The 15580-nt window shown below is 47.2% G+C and overlaps 2 protein-coding genes across 3 annotated transcripts; one reads left to right on the top strand and one right to left on the bottom strand.

Annotated features, from left to right (window-relative positions):
- Positions 1-2075: 2075 nt before the first annotated feature.
- Naxe (NAD(P)HX epimerase) lies at positions 2076-4090 on the top strand. The gene is made up of 6 exons (XM_028753292.1): positions 2076-2256; positions 2345-2453; positions 2557-2667; positions 2750-2863; positions 3453-3600; positions 3834-4090. Exons 1-6 carry the CDS (start codon positions 2093-2095, stop codon positions 4034-4036), a joined length of 849 nt encoding a protein of 282 aa, XP_028609125.1. The 5' UTR covers positions 2076-2092; the 3' UTR covers positions 4037-4090.
- A 77-nt stretch (positions 4091-4167) lies between these two features.
- On the bottom strand, positions 4168-14321 carry Gpatch4 (G-patch domain containing 4). 2 transcript variants are annotated; one of them, XM_028753290.1, is made up of 9 exons: positions 14258-14317; positions 13425-13524; positions 8352-8479; positions 7883-7956; positions 7692-7784; positions 7512-7598; positions 6158-6249; positions 5838-5888; positions 4168-5643 (listed from the first exon to the last, which is right to left on the bottom strand). In XM_028753290.1, exons 3-9 carry the CDS (start codon positions 8428-8430, stop codon positions 4905-4907), a joined length of 1215 nt encoding a protein of 404 aa, XP_028609123.1. In that variant the 5' UTR covers positions 8431-8479; positions 13425-13524; positions 14258-14317; the 3' UTR covers positions 4168-4904. The 2 variants fall into 2 exon arrangements, with proteins under 2 accessions (XP_028609123.1, XP_028609124.1); XM_028753291.1 differs by lacking the exon at positions 13425-13524 and having other exon boundaries at positions 14258-14321.
- Between the last annotated feature and the right edge of the window lie 1259 nt (positions 14322-15580).

Raw genomic sequence — 15580 nt, 5'->3', positions numbered from 1 at the left:
ATTCTTATCGATGATCGGCTAAAAGTACATTATGGGTTTGACAGAATTAAAATGGAATATAGATGCAAAATCTCTGGGACTCAGCAGGGACTCAATCCATGTGACTCTTGCTTAGATTTGAAACCACTCCTCAAGGAAAACCCAAAAGGCTGCATGGTAGCAACAGAGGGTACCTACCAATTGGTACTCAGAGGCAGCCTTTGTGGAAGCAGCTTCCATTGGTTGTCTCCTGAGTTCTGTGGATGGGGTATTTTTTGTATTGTTCTATAGTTACAGCCCATCAGGATGAATTCAGGAGGGATAAGCCATTATTTATATCTTTCTGCAACAGGATAAGTGGCAGAAGGCTGAAGGTCAGCCTGCTGAGATTCCAGCTCCACCATCAGCCATCACTATCACTGGGCAGGTGCTCTCCTTCTTCTTCTTCTCCTTCTTCTCCTTCTCCTCCTTCTTCTTCTCCTTCTCCTTCTCCTTCTTTTCCTTCTCCTCCTTCTTCTCCTTCCTCTTCTTCTTCTTCTCCTTCTCCTTCTCCTTCTCCTTCTCCTTCTCCTTCTCCTTCTCCTTCTCCTTCTCCTTCTCCTTCTCCTTCTTCTTCTTCTTCTTCTTCTTCTCCTCCTCCTCTTCCTCCTCCTCTTCTTTCTTCTCCTCCTCCTCCCTCCTCCTCATCCTCTTCTTCTCCTTTCTTCTTCTTCTCCTAACTCCTCCTCCTCCTCTTCCTTCTCTTCTTTTTATTAACCTTTGAAATGGGAATAACAGGGTTGCTATATGAAATGAGGTGGTTCATGTTGGCACTCGGCACCTGTAAGTGCTTAACGTATTATCTATGCCGAATAAACATGCTTCACATTGTGTTTTATAAATGAATCAGCAGAACCACTAAACTTAAATAAAACCAGCCACAGTGGCCCAGACCGGAACTCAACAGGGTGATCAGGCATTTGAGGGCATCTTTGGCAACATAAGATCCAGGGCAGCCTAGGCCATATGAGGCCTCTTGTAGCTTCGGGGATCTGACACCTCTGGTTCCCAAGGGCACCTGAGGCCATGTACACATACTCATACTCTGAAACAATTGAAAACAAAACCAGCTGACCAAAAATTAACTAAATAAATATTTTCTAGCAAATCTGTAAGGAGTCTTGAGTAACTTGCAAAAGTGAAGCCACTCACACGCTAGTGAAATCAGAAAATAAAGCTAGTGAGGTCCTGAATAAGACCATGGAACCTTGGACTCGAAGTTCAATTACACGGATAATCCAAAGTTCCTGCCACTATCACAGCCTTAAAAATTCTATTTTCTACATCAAATAAGTAAAACAGAGAGGGCAGAGGCCCACAAAACCACTCGGAGGGCAAGGGCACTGACTGCCGAGATTGACAACCTGTGATCGATCCTCGGATCTTACATTGTTGTAGGAGAGATCGGAGGCACAGAAATTGTCCTCTGACCTCTATATGTGCAACAGGGCACGTGCACGCCTCCTCCCTCCAACCCTTGTTTTTTTGGTTTGGTTTGGGTTTTTTTTTTGTTTGTTTGTTTTTGTTTTTTGATTTTTTCGAGACAGGGTTTCTCTGTGTAGCCCTGGCTGTCCTGGAACTCACTCGGTAGACCAGGCTGGCCTCAAAAACTCAGAAATCTGCCTGCCTCTGTCTCCCAAGTGCTGGAATTAAAGGCGTGCGCCACCACTGCCTGGCCAACCCTTGTATTTTTAAGTGTTAAAAACAAACAAACAAACAAAAGCAGGGATAGATAGCGAGAGGTCAAAGATATTCCCTAGAAGAGATAATAATTCTCTTATAACTATAAAAGCTGGACACAAAGCATGCGTGTAATCACACCTTTCAGCAAGGAGGCTGAAGGCAACAGAACTGCTTCGAGATAGAGGCCAGCCAACATTGCACGGGAAGCGAAGCGCATCTGTACAGAAGTATGGAACTCTGCAACTCTGGGGAAAGGTGAGAACGCAGGCCGGAACGAAGGTGCGCGGAACGCCTGAGAGCCTGGGACTAGAAACGGTCGGTTCGATGCCAAAGACGCTGGGGCGGGACGGGCCCTGCGCATGCGCCATGCAGGGGGCGCTCTGCTAGTCGAATGTCCGGGCTGCGGACACTGCTGGGGCTGGGTCTGCTGGTTGCAGGCTCGCACCTGCCACGGATCGCAAGCCGGCAGAGTGTGTGCCGTGCAAGGCCCATTTGGTGGGGAACACAGCGCCGGGCCTCGGAGACCATGGCGAGCGCTGCGGTGAAGTACCTGAGGTACGGCCGCGCTCTCCCGCGGGGGCGGGGCGGGGCAGGCCGCGGCCCCAGCACCCCAGGGGCGGACTCAGGCCAGGACTTCCCTCAGCCAGGAGGAGGCTCAGGCCGTGGACGAGGAGCTTTTTAACGAATACCAGTTCAGCGTGGATCAACTCATGGAGCTGGCCGGGTTGAGCTGTGCCACGGCCATTGCCAAGGTATGTGGCACAGCGAGAAGCCTTTGTGAGGAGCGGGAGGGGAAGTCCCGGGCGGTGGTACACACATCGGTGACTGCCCGACCCTTTGCACATCTGCCTTCAGGCTTATCCCCCCACGTCTATGTCCAAGAGTCCCCCGACTGTCTTGGTCATCTGTGGCCCCGGAAATAACGGAGGGGATGGGCTGGTCTGTGCGCGACACCTCAAACTTTTTGTGAGTATGTGAATGGAGTTTTTGTGGCAAGGTATAAGGATTCAAGATCGGAGATTGAAAAGCTACTTTCCTTTTCAACTAGGGTTACCAGCCAACTATCTACTACCCCAAAAGACCTAACAAACCACTCTTCACTGGGCTAGTGACTCAGTGTCAGAAAATGGACATTCCTTTCCTCGGTGAAATGCCCCCAGAGGTAGGTGGGTTGATGCCTCATCTCTCCAGTAAGTACTGCCCCTGCCCTTCCCTTCATGTTTTCAGACCAAGCCGGCCTGCCTAGTGTCTGTCTGCCCTAAAAAGCGCTCTTAAAAATAAAAGTGGTGCAGAAGCCCCTCCATATTGCGCGCTCCACGACTTTCCAACACTAGCAGCTCCAGGCACTCCTGTTCTGCAGCCAAACACCTCCCACAGCAGCTAACAGTAATCTGGCCCTCCAGGCCTCATCCTGAACCTTTCCTGTAGATGCATGGATTAAGGGTGGGAAATGAGAAAACAAAACAAACCGACTTATTCTATGAATGAAGATACTGACATGCAGAACTAGTCCCTTCTGGCTTCCAGTCTCAGGAAATCTGAGACTGGCTGTCCGCCCCACTCACCAGTGACAGACAAGTACTCAGAACAGAAAATATGCCTGGGTTCAGACTGGCGCGAATGAGTGATTCTTCTTTAGTCTGTGCCTTAGGAACCAGTTACATCTACGCTTCTGTGGTCAGTGGGTGCAGGGACAGCCCTCTGTGTGATGACCGTTCCTGACATCCTTTCCTCTTCCTGCACCCTCCCAGCCCATGATGGTTGATGAGCTGTATGAACTGGTGGTGGATGCCATCTTCGGCTTCAGTTTCAAGGGTGATGTTCGGGAGCCATTCCACAGTATCCTGAGTGTCTTGAGTGGACTTACTGTGCCCATTGCTAGCATCGACATTCCCTCAGGTGCTGAGGCTCAGGTGGTTGGGGAACTTGTGCTTAAACCTGGCTAAGACTGGTACCCAGGGGACTGACTGTCCCACATTAGGGCTGGGTAGCAAAGTTCATGCTGGCTTGCCCTGTGGGGAAACCTGAGCCCAATAGTACATGGGACTGAGAATTTAAGTGGGGACTGAGGGGTTTCCCTCTTCCTCAGGACCAGGCCTTCTGTACTTGCTTATACTATTTTCTCTCTTCAGGATGGGATGTAGAGAAGGGAAACCCTAGTGGAATCCAACCAGACCTACTCATCTCACTGACGGCACCCAAGAAGTCTGCAACCCTATTTACTGGCCGATATCATTACCTTGGGGGTCGTTTTGTACCACCTGCTCTAGAAAAGAAGTACCAGCTGAACCTGCCATCCTACCCTGACACAGAGTGTGTCTACCGTCTACAGTAAGGGAGGTGGGTAGGCAGGTTTCTCAATAAAGACTTGGTATCTTCTGTATTGAAACTGGAGTCTCCTGGCCTTAATAATTATCAGTGGGTTATGCTTTCTCTGGAGAAACAGACCAGCATTTGTAAGCAATGGAAAATAACTCAGGTGTGATATCTTCCACCCAGGAATGATTCTTACTTATTTGTAATACACAGGGAGGTAGATGACGCCTCTAAACTAATTCAGCTTAGCATTGTAGCAAGACCCCCAGAGGTTAACAGAATTTCTTCAAGTCTCCGCGTGCCATCTCCTTTGTGTTCAGACCTTCTCCTGCTGGGAATGACCTATAAGCTTGGGGCCCAAGCTCTCACCTAATCATGATTAGAAACAAGCAGTCTGGGAGGGTAACCCAACCCATACGTATCAATGTACGTTTCTCTTAACCTTCATGGTATTTAAAATGAAAACATTTTGCAGGGTGTCAGTGCATGCATGCCTCTGATCTAAGCACTCATGAGGCAGAGGCATATGGAGTTCTGTGAGTTCTAGGAAAGCTAAAGCTATATCAGAGAAACCGTCTCAAAAACAAAAAGACTTTCATGTAAGTCTCCATTTTCAGACTTTTCTTAGAAGAGACACTCCAAATATTCCTGCATCCTGGTTCCTCTTCCCACCATCCTTTAGCTGGTGAGCTGCCAGGCACCAGGTTTATACTTTTTGGACAGGAAGTTTCACAGGGGACCACGTTCACCCCCTCAGCTAGTATAGAATGCTTTGGCTCCCCTCAGCAGACTGGTGCTCCAGAGCTGCTTGCAGAGGAGTGTGGGGAAAACCTGCCCCAAACCAGGCTACCCCTGAAAAGGAGTGAGCCGAGATCCATGTTAGACCCTCAGTCCCTCTTCCGCTTCTTTTTGGCTTTCTCTTGGGTGTGGCTGACTTCGCCCACCTCATCCTCTGCTTCCCAAGTCCTGCCATCATCTTTATTGCTGACATCCAAGAGCTCCTCATAGCACTGCTGGCTTTTCCTTTTGTCTTTTCTTTGGACTTTTCTCTCTCCTCTCATTAGGTCAGCCTTCCCTTCCTCCTCTTGGGTATCCAAGTCCTCCCCACACATCTGACGCTTCTTGCTGCTTCTCCTGGGGTCTTTAACTGCTCCACTGTTGACTGCCTTTGGCCCGCCTGCCACATCTCTGCCTCCTTCATCACAGACTCCCATCTCCCTCTCTTCGTGGTGCTGCCTCCTCCTTTTCTTCTTTTTCCTGGACGACTGATCAGATTGCTCTGTGCTCAGTTCCCCACGTCCACTCTCTCCTGCAGCCTCTTCCTCTTCACTTCCTATAGCCGGTCCCCCTCTCTCATCTTTCTGCCTCTTTTTCTTCTTCTTGCTTTTCCTGAAGCTCTTGTCGGTGTGTTCCAGGACCTCCTCACCTAGACTCTTTTCAGTTGTTGCAGCCTCTTCCTCCTCTCTCTTCTTCCTCTTCTTTTTCTTTTTTTGGGAAGGCTTGCTGTCGGTCAGTGGTTGAGAGGTGTCCATGGCCTTTGAGCCTTTGAGCCGAGCCAGAAAGGCCTGCTCTTGGGCCTCCAGGCGAGCAAGCTTGGCTTTCATGGTGATTCCAATCCGGGCAGCCCTAAGACAGATGATGGGTCCAAGTCAGCAAAGGTATTACAGAGACAGCTGGGACAGAGGGAGGGCTAGCCTCAAACACGGACTTGTCAACAACAGCAGTTATTCCCTTGGAATAGGAATAACTGGGAGGTGGCCCATGCTGTCCTCAGGCATGGGCAGAAAAGATGGAGAACCCAGAAGGGGACCACAACTTACTTGTGTGCTGTTCGCCCCTCACAAGCTTTGAGTAGCATCTCATCAGTCAGACTGTAAAGGCAGATGACAAGTCACAAACAGATATGGTAAGAGGGCTTTTTTTTTTCTTTCTCTCTAAAAAATATTCATCTTCACTCTTGTTCAAAACCAGGCACTTTTTGAAGTGCTAAGAATACAAGGATTAGTACAATCTAATTAATTCCACAAATACACAACTACTCTCCTTCAACAAGAGCTCAGTCAAGCATTAGGCTTAGGCTCATTCTCTTAAGATCCCAAAGCTTCTCCCATATGCCCTCAGTACCAAAATAAAGTCTCACATCTTTGGGGGCATGGGTTCATGGCTGTCAACATCACTGCAGCTCCCCAAATCTCTGTCAGGCTTCTCTTCACCTGAGGTTAGTGTGGCTGTCTAGAAGAAAAGGACCACAGAGATGGATGAAGCCACCTTAATACCATTACCAATTCTCCTCCATTTCTGAAACCCCAAGGGATTCATGTCCAAGGCATGAATTTGACAGCCCTCACCATTGTTCCTTGCAAAGCCATGCAGCCTGAGCATTTTAATTTGTGCACGAGATGATGGGCTACAGTTATTGGGAAGTAGAGCAGTCAGGGCCTCTCTGGCTCACAGCTGGCTGATTGTAGAACAAGCAGGGAAAAGTGTTCTGAGTGTCCATAGTGGAGAAAGTACCAGTGACTGACAATAAAGACAACACCCCTATCCCCAGTATTCTTGTTTAACTAGACTCATAACCTATTATGGGCCATGTAGCTGAAATGGATCCAGGTGGGGAGATAGCTTAGCTGATAATCACACTTGCTATGCAGGCATGAGGACCTAAGTGCAGATTTCTAGCACCCACATAAATGCTGAGCAGGCAGACTGCTCACCTGTAGTCTCAGCAAGCAAGCTAGCTTGATAGCTAAACTAGACAAATTGGCAAGCTCTGGACTGAAGTAGAGACCCTAGCTCAGTATATAAGGTAGAGATAAAAAAGATACCTAGCTTCCATCTGCACACATGCATGGGCATTCTGCACACAAGCATTCCCATGCATATGTAACACATACACACACCAAAGTGAAAGGAAAGGAAGGAAAGAAAGGAAGGCAGGCAGGCAGGAAGAAAAAGAATGAGATGAGATGAGTCTAGTCCAGATGTAACAACATGGGCAGTTATGATGACTGCTGCCTGTCCCACAGATAACTCAGGCCAGGGTGTGGGGAGTGGTTTCTAGTGAGTGTGTATGTGTAATCCCAATCTGGCAGCAAGACATGGTTAGCAGGTGAAGGGTAAAGGAAGAACAACTGACAGAGGAAAGGGTAGGTGGGAAAACATGGCTTCTTAAAGGAGGAAAAAAAGACCTGCTGGCTAGTGTACACCGGTCCCTGAAAGGAGTGAGTGAGACAGACCTGAAGCATAAAGGGCCAGAGACAGTCTCACTAAAAAGCATGGAGCTGGACAGTGGTGGTGCACGCTGCTACCCCAGCAGATGGAATGGTCCATGGAACCTTAACACTTCAGTTCTGGGTGAGGGTATGGGCACGGCAAGGCTGGACACAGGATCTGGGTGTACTGGGCTATCCTGGGAATCAGTTGGACACACAAGGCAGTGGATCAGGACTCAGGGAGATGGGAGCAGCTGAGAGCTGGATCTCTCACTCTAGTACCTTCACAAACTTCTGATACAGCAAACTGGGCTTGGGGTGACTGCGCTGGGTGGTCTCCTTAGAAAGACGCCTTATCTGCACTCCATCCTGTTGGGAAGTATCAGTGAGAAAGTGGCATGCTGTACTGCCCCACCCCACCCAGGCCTGCAAGTTTCTTTGATATACCTGACAAGCTCATACCTTCCCCGAGTCTACTACCAAGCTGGCGGCAGTCTTGTTGAAGAGATCGCTCCACCAGTGGTCTGTAAATTCCTTGGCAGGGTCGTGTCCCACCTCCAGGTGAATAATGAGTAGAAGTCACAGTCTGAGCCCCGCCCACTGGCCCTCCTGAGTCCCCTCTCCCATTCATGCTGACCTCCTCCCAGTCTTACCCCATGAGTATCCTGCTTCAGTGTCACCTTGAGGGCCTGGGTAATGCCATTCTCTCTCCGGCCCAGGCCCTTGCCTGCAGAGGAGAGTGAGTGATTTATTTTGTAGCCTGACCTGATCCCTCATCAAGTCTTCCAGGGCTAACTGCCATTCCTTATACTGATCACTGAGTATACTCTGCCTCTCAGAAACCTACCTCACTCCATTCCTTATAGCCTTCCTTAGTAAATGCCTCCGTCTGAGGGAGAACTAACTTTCCTGTCTATCTCCTTGCCGCCTCCTCCAGTCTGCCCAGACACTTGCCCCTCATTGTCTCTCGTTATCCAAAATGAGGATTTCTCCCATTCTTCCCTAATCCAGATGGGTCAGAAAACTTATGCTTCTAAAGATTTCTCTTTAAACTAGTTTCTGCTCTGGCTGAATTGACACGGGGCAGAGGAGAGCAGGGAGTTGGGAGGATACGGAAGAGACCTTGAGTCCATCCATGCTTCAGCAGCTGCTCTTCAGCAAACTTCATCCCACGACTCTTGACCTCTGCGGTGACACTCATGGTAGGGTCTGTCCTCAGGTTCTCACCAGGGAAAATGTGGCACCATCCTCTGAATAGGGAAAGAAAGGACTGGAGGTGGAGCTTAGATAGCAGGGTGCTTCTATAGCACACACAGAGCCCCAGGCTTCAACCCCAGCATCATGTAAAATAAGCCATGCTGGCCCACACATGTAATCCCGGCCGTTGGAATGTGGAGACAAGAGGATCAGAAGTTCTTATCATCTACAACTATATAGAAAGGTTGAAGCCAGCCTGTGCTATACAAGACCCTCAATGAGGAAAAAAAAAGGGTGGTAGTGTGGGCTAGGGCTGTATCTTAGTGTACCTTAGTAGGTAGAATGCAGAATGCTTGCCTAGCATGAGGTCCTGGGTTCAATCCCCAAGCATTGTGTAACCAGGTGTGGAAGGTCTGTAATTCCAGCTCTGGGGAAGTGGCAGCAGAAGGCTCAGGAGTTCAAGGTTGACTAGGAGCATGAGACTAACCTGGAATGCTTGAGACCCTGTCTGTGCCTAAAGTACATAAAGCTGCTTGTGTAAGACTTTTCTTTTGGAAAAAAAAATAGTTTGTGTGTATGCCCAAGTGTATGTATACACACTATATGCATGCAGGAACTGGATCCAGATCCTCTGCAAGAGCAGAAGTGCTCTTAACCACTGAGCCGTCTCTCCAGCCCCTGAATTCTTCTTGAATCTTGGGAGTCACCAGGGGGAAGACTGTTCTTTGGGGAGTCCTCTCTCTGGTCAAAGGGGCCAACACACAACACAAAGCAGGATGAAGGAGGGGTAGTGTTAATACTGATACCTAGATATGTGGTATCAGGCTACACTGAAGCTTTTCGAATGTGAATGTGAAAACTTGCATTCAATCTTGCCACCCTACTCAGGTGATAAAGGAAGCTGAGCCTTAAGTAGCTTAAGTCAACAGAGCAGGAATTACCTATATGGCAAGCCTCCAGCTACACCTGCAGATTAGTTAGCCCCTGTACAGGTCTGTGAGAGATTAGCCTTTTTAAATTAACTGAGGTGGGGAAATCTCAATTAGTGGCACCATTCACTGGCCTTGAGTCCTGGACTAAAGGAATCTACAGCCAGAAAGATGGCTCAGCGAGTAAAGGAGCTTCCTGTCAAAACTGATCCTAGAGACCGTCTTCCATGGGCTGCCTTCCACCCTCCATACCCATATTCATTCTCTCTCTGTGTCTCTGTCTCTCTCTCTGACACACACACTAACATGTAAGACAGCATAGTCAGCTTGCTAGACTAAGTCACAAAACTAATGTGTGAAGAATTCAAACCAGGAAACCTATGTGCAGTCAGTTTATATTGTGAAAACAAAGCTGAGGTGTTTGGTAACTTGAGCTCGAGACCGGTACTTAAGAGAGCCCACAGTCTACACCTATTGTCCAGCAAATATTTGCACTGACCTGGTGTGGGGGCCAAAGCTTCCGCCTGCGTTACTGCCTTATCAGGCTTTCAGAAGCTTCCATTGGAAACTGTCTAGTATAGGAAGGGGCTGCTAACTGAGCACTAAGTAAACAAGGATGGCTGTTATGCAGCATCACCTCATTACAGCTCAGAGACAGTCCTATCAAATAGGTATCATCCTCATCTTACAAGTGAGGAAAAAAGGGCTGGGTTTCTTGCCTTTTCAGGAAATTTGAATACTAGCCCTGATTCTAAGTAGCCAAATTTCTTCAGAGAAGAAGAAATTTCTTCACACACACTTCCCTTTGCCACAAAATGGCATTACCTACTTGTACACTAAATTTACCTCCAAAGTGTAAGATGGCACATTACACAAGCTACTAAAAACATAGACTACTAATATCAATTTGTGCTAAGATAATTTGTTGTGGACACAACTGCTTTTTGTTTTTGTTTTCAGATTATGTATCCCTGGCTAGCCTGAAACCCTCTATGTAGACAAAGCTGGCCTCACACTCACAGAGATCTGCTTGGTTCGGTCTACCAAGTGCTGGGATCAAAGGTGTGAGCCACCACTCTGGCTATAGAAAACTTAAACCTGACTAGTGGGGCTCCTGGAGTAAACCTTGAGCTTCTCAAAAAGGCAGCTCTAAAGGGCAAATTTCCATTAGCTCTAAAGTCTGTTAGATACCGTTTATGAAGTCCAACGCAACTTTAGGCAATACTCCTCAACATTATATATTAGGCTTAAGAATGAGGAACAGGAATTCCATCCAATAGGTGACAGGCATCTGCCGTCCATCCAAGCACGAGCTGTCCAAGTCTCAAAGGAATAAGCTGGGAAAAGGTATTTAATAATATGTAAGTGACACCTGAATGTTTCTAGGTGTAATAGCAAAGTAAAATAGAGAACTTTACAAAGCAAATAAAAATCCAGAGTCTGGTTTGGGAGCTCCTTACTCCTAGTGAGTAGGAATGTCAGCATCAGAGAGTGGGAGACATGGCTCAAGAGAAATGGGCTCAGAAAACCTGCCCCGTGCCTCAGTTAATTCCAGTAACAGACACTTTCAAGAGCAGAATGAGGCAGAGTCCTTACAAGAACACTTCAGTAGGTGCAAATGCCTGGCTTTCTCTTGGAGCTGTTAAAACAGCTGTAAACAACATTTCAAAAGGGTCCCCTCTTGTGGATTAGCCTCTTAAGAAACACACAAGTGACACAGGAGCGTCTAGATTTAAGGGAAAGGTCTTTAAAGCATTTGATGTGGAACTCGGTGGGACCAGAGTCTGCAGGGGACTTAAATATAGAAGTCAGGCAGTGTGCTGAACATGCAGGAATCACACAGGCCAGGGCCAGCACTTGCAACTGGGAACGTGAAGAGGGCCAGCTCTGTCCTGGTCTGCTTCTCTCTCCTTTTGCCTGTCTCTCTCAGAGAACACAGACTAGCCAGGTCTACAGGACCTCATATGTGTTTTAGACTCCAGGGGGTAGGATGTCCTTTCACATCTGCTTGTATTTCTCTTTTGTGATCAGCTTTCGGCCCAAACCACCTGGCTCCACAGCCCTCCACTCTCTCTTGTATAATTCCCCTTTACCTTTCTCTACCAACGCAGGACTGACCACTTGTCCTACCCCAAGTTTCTTCTCTTTGTACATATTCTGTTACTCCCTGAAATGACTGGTGCTTATTTTTCTGTTTGGCTATTACTGTATTTCACAGTAGGCCTACTCTTTGATACTGACTATGCAGATGGTATTCTAATTTCTAATCATTAGTCTAGAAGAAAAAGACAGCTCAGCCCTAGAATAGCAGAGTCCCTACTGAACACTGTGAATACTTCTGAAAGAAGAAAGGTATTTTTAAAACTTAAAAAAAAAAAATTAGTTTAATTGTATGAGCGTTTTGACTGCATGTAAATGGACCATGTGCGCACAGTACCATCGGAAGGCAGAAGAGGCTGTTCTAGAACTGGTGTTGTAAGCGGTTGTGAGCCACCGTGTGGGTGCTAGGAACTAATGCAAGTCCTCTGGAAGAGAAGTACTCTTAATGACTGAGCCACCTCTCCCACCCACTAAATTCCACCAATGACCTAATCCCTGATGTGCAAATCTCAAGGAACACAAAACACCAAGGTAACATAACTCCTCTAAAAACTGAAGAGACTAGGAGATAAAAAGTGGTCAGGACTTTAGGACAAGACTTCAAAAGCACCTTGCAAAAAGCCAGGCATGGTGGTGTACACTTCTAATCCCAGTGATGGCCAGCCTACCCAGCCTAATCCGTTAGACTCAGTCCCAAAAGAACAGGTGGTTAATTCCTGAGGTTGACCTCTGGCCTCAATATGCATGCACCGCCTCCAACACATGTGCTCACATACACATTTCAAACAAACACACACACACACAAACACACACACACAAACACACACACATCCCAGGGGCTGGAGAGATGGCTCAGTGGTTAAGAGGACAGAGGACCTGGGTTTGATTCCCAGTATCCATAGGGCAACTCACAACCTTCAGTTCCAGGGGATTAGGTTCCCTCTTCTGGTCTCCTCGGGGAAACAGTCATGCATGTGGCACACAGACATACAAGCAGACAAAACACCTGTACACAAAAATTCTTTTTAGGTTTGCTTATTTATTGAATTAAGCCACTAAATCTGTAGAAATTTGTTATGTAGCACAGCAATGAAGCCAATGCACTAAATAGTGGCAACAAGAGGCTATTAGAAGAGATGACATAATTGATATGATGTATGAAACAAGTTGTGAGACCTGGAGAGATCACTCAGTGGTTAAGAGCACTGCTCTGGCAGAAAACAGGGGTTTGGTTCCCAGCAAGAACAAGGCAGCTTACATCTCCCCACACCGCTTACTGGCATCCAGCATGCACTGGATGCACATAATACAAGCAGGCAAAAACATTATACATTAAATATACATTAAATAATAAAGGAATATTACATTAATAATAATAATCCGTTCTATCAGTTCTCAAAATGTGACCCAGGGCCCCCTTTGGGCTGAGACTTTTCTAGAGACCTATGAGGTCAAAGTCTTTTCTCAGAAATCCTCCCATATTATTACTTGCCCCCCAACCCATTTGTTTGTTTTTTGAGACAGGTTTTTGCAGCCTTGGCTGTCCTGGAATTAGCTCTGTATACAAGGATGGCCTCAAAAGCATACACTAATGCCTAGCTCGCTCGCATGCTCTCTCTCTCTCTCTCTCCCCCTCCCTCCCTCTGTCTCTTTCTCTTTCTTATGACTGTGTAGACTGTGTAGTTTCCCGGGTATCACCCCAGTGATAACATTCCTTTGTTAAGGGAATATGCTCTTGTGTACTCTGGTGTCTAGGAATATTCTCCGATTCTGCATAGCTAAATACCCTAAAGCTCACAAAACCTTATAAAATGGAAGCAGGGTGTTGGCAGGTGTCTCATGTCGGTGAGTTCAGGAAGAATCACGTGTCTATCCACCTTTTCACTAGGAAGGGTAATTACATGAAGCCCAAATGAAAACGGAACTGTGAGCATAGCAACAGAAAAACAGGGTGAAGAAATAGTCCTACCTTTCCTCTTGGATTTTTTGTTTTTGAGGTCTCACTAAGTAGCCTGGCTGGCCAGGGTTACACCGGCCTGCCTCTCTTCCAGGTGCTACCTTGCTTGTTGCTATGAAAACACAAGTAAAATTTAGATGCTGTGGTCACCATGCAACTATCACCTCTCAGAAATTATCTCTGATTATTTTAACAGTAAGAATAATCATACCCCACACTTGTGGTGCATTGATTCACCACCAGCCTGCTATTAACTGCTTCACGTGGACCATCTTATATTGATGCCTGCCAACATCTTATTAGAAGGTATTACTTATCCTTAATTTACGAAGAAGAAATCGAACACTGATAATTAAAGAACCAAACAACTGGCAAGTAGTAGATCCAGAATTGGTAGTGACGCATTTCATGAGCAACTGCTTTGGGGCTTTACAGCTTGTTCTTTCTGCTATAAGACTTCTCACATCCTATTTTTCATCACAGTAACTCAAAACCACACTCCCCGGAAGTCGGAGACAAGCTTTATTTTCCAGCCTTTGACAATTACAGCGAGAATGCGTTCAGCGTTTTTGGATTGAACCAAGTGACACAGTAGGAATCGCTTTTAACGCACTTGTAATGGACAGCCGTGGGTAGACACAGCCTGATCTGTGAAGGCTGCAAGTAGTACACTGAGACGCTGCCTCCTCTCCAGCCAGTTTCCAAAGGAAGGCCCGAGCCACCCGTTGGCACCAGCCGCCGCCTTTTCCTCCTGTTATAAATCCAAGCCCCGCAGCCACAGAGTCAACAGGGTGGAACCACTCTCGGATTTTCGCCTTTGCCCCTGGGGAAAGCAAGCTCCTTACCGTCAGTGTACACTTCTCTCCGTGGAAGCACGTGTCACACCCGACTTGGGTGCCGCCATCTTCCCGGAAGTGAATTTCGGTCCCTCTAGGATGCAGAAACCATAGAGACGTCCTGACAGTGGCCACACCTCTAGGTGGTTGCCACGGAAACTGAGTTCCTGGCTCTGTGCAAGTTTCCTTCCCGCAGTTGCCGGAAGCCAGTGTTCCCCCCTAACCTCTGTTTCGGGAGGAGCCAATCCCGAGCTTTCCCAAGGCCGTCCTCGCCTGAGGTTTACGGACGTTGGACACTAAGGCTCTACACGGGCTGGAGAGATGGCTCAGCGGTTAAGAGCACTGCTCTTCCAGAGGTCCTGAGTTCAAATCCCAGCAACCACATGGTGGCTCACAACCATCCGTAATGAGATTGTATGCCCTATTCTGGTGTGTCCGAAGACAGCGACAGTGTACACTGTACTCATAAATAAAATAAATAAATCTAAAAAAAAAATAATAAGGCTCTACACAGCGCTGCAGTTCAGTGGAATAAGCGTTGTTTGCATATTACCTTGTGCCAGAACTAGTCCCTTTCGTACTGGGAACTCAAGGACGCTTAAGATTCGACCCTTAACTTGGAGGAGCATGTAGACTTGCTCCGGAAAGAGGAGGCGAGACGGGGTCCGAAGGCAGTACCGGAGCTGCACAAGTACACCATCCCCACCAGCAGTTGTAGGCTTCTGCGGCTGCCCAAAAACAAAGGGAAAAGGGCGTTTCATATTGCCTCCCCATACCGGAATAGCCATTTGCTTGCTATCTAGAACGCAATTAGAACAAAGGATATAATAAAGAAAATACACTGGGCGCAAAAGAGATAGCTAACCCGTTAAGAATGTTTGTTTCTGGTTCAGTTCCCAGCACCCACATGGATTCCAGAGGATCAAACACCTTTTGACTTCTGAAGTGCAGATGCATACATGCAGGCAACACACACACATAAAATTAAATCCTTAAAAATTATTTTAAAAGAAAAGAAAGTACAGCGGTGAATCTTTCAGAGCATCCAAATCTAGTTGTCAGTACCCATGTTGGATACCTGTAAACTCCAGCTCCTGGGGACCCAACACCCATGGCCTCTGCTAATATCTGTAAACACATGCACATACCCACTCACAGAAACACATAATTAAAAATGAATCTTTAAAAGGGGGAGGGGAACCCACACACAATAGCAGAAACAGAGCTGCAATGGGTGAATGAGAGAGAATCATTCTACTACCCTGACCCAGACAAGAGAATAGAAGTTCCTTTGTAACAAGTTGTTTAGTCACATCTGTGTGCCATTTGTGT

The sequence above is a fragment of the Grammomys surdaster genome, unplaced genomic scaffold, assembly GCF_004785775.1.
Source record: "Grammomys surdaster isolate TR1022 unplaced genomic scaffold, NIH_TR_1.0 125946, whole genome shotgun sequence".
Classification (NCBI taxonomy): Eukaryota; Metazoa; Chordata; class Mammalia; order Rodentia; family Muridae; genus Grammomys; species Grammomys surdaster.
The sequence above is the reverse complement of the archived record's forward strand: the minus strand, read 5'-3'. Positions and strand labels throughout refer to the sequence as shown.

Coding starts and splice junctions, on each gene's coding strand:
- Naxe (XM_028753292.1), top strand. CDS start 2,093: ATGTCCGGGCTGCGGACACTGCTGGGGCTGGGTCTGCTGGTTGCAGGC. Junction 2,454..2,556: donor GTGCCACGGCCATTGCCAAG/GTATGTGGCACA, acceptor ATCTGCCTTCAG/GCTTATCCCCCCACGTCTAT. Junction 3,601..3,833: donor TAGCATCGACATTCCCTCAG/GTGCTGAGGCTC, acceptor TTCTCTCTTCAG/GATGGGATGTAGAGAAGGGA.
- Gpatch4 (XM_028753291.1), bottom strand. CDS start 8,430: ATGAGTGTCACCGCAGAGGTCAAGAGTCGTGGGATGAAGTTTGCTGAA. Junction 6,250..7,511: donor TGTATCAGAAGTTTGTGAAG/GTACTAGAGTGA, acceptor CTTTTCTTCTAG/ACAGCCACACTAACCTCAGG. Junction 5,644..5,837: donor GAGGGGCGAACAGCACACAA/GTAAGTTGTGGT, acceptor CATCTGTCTTAG/GGCTGCCCGGATTGGAATCA.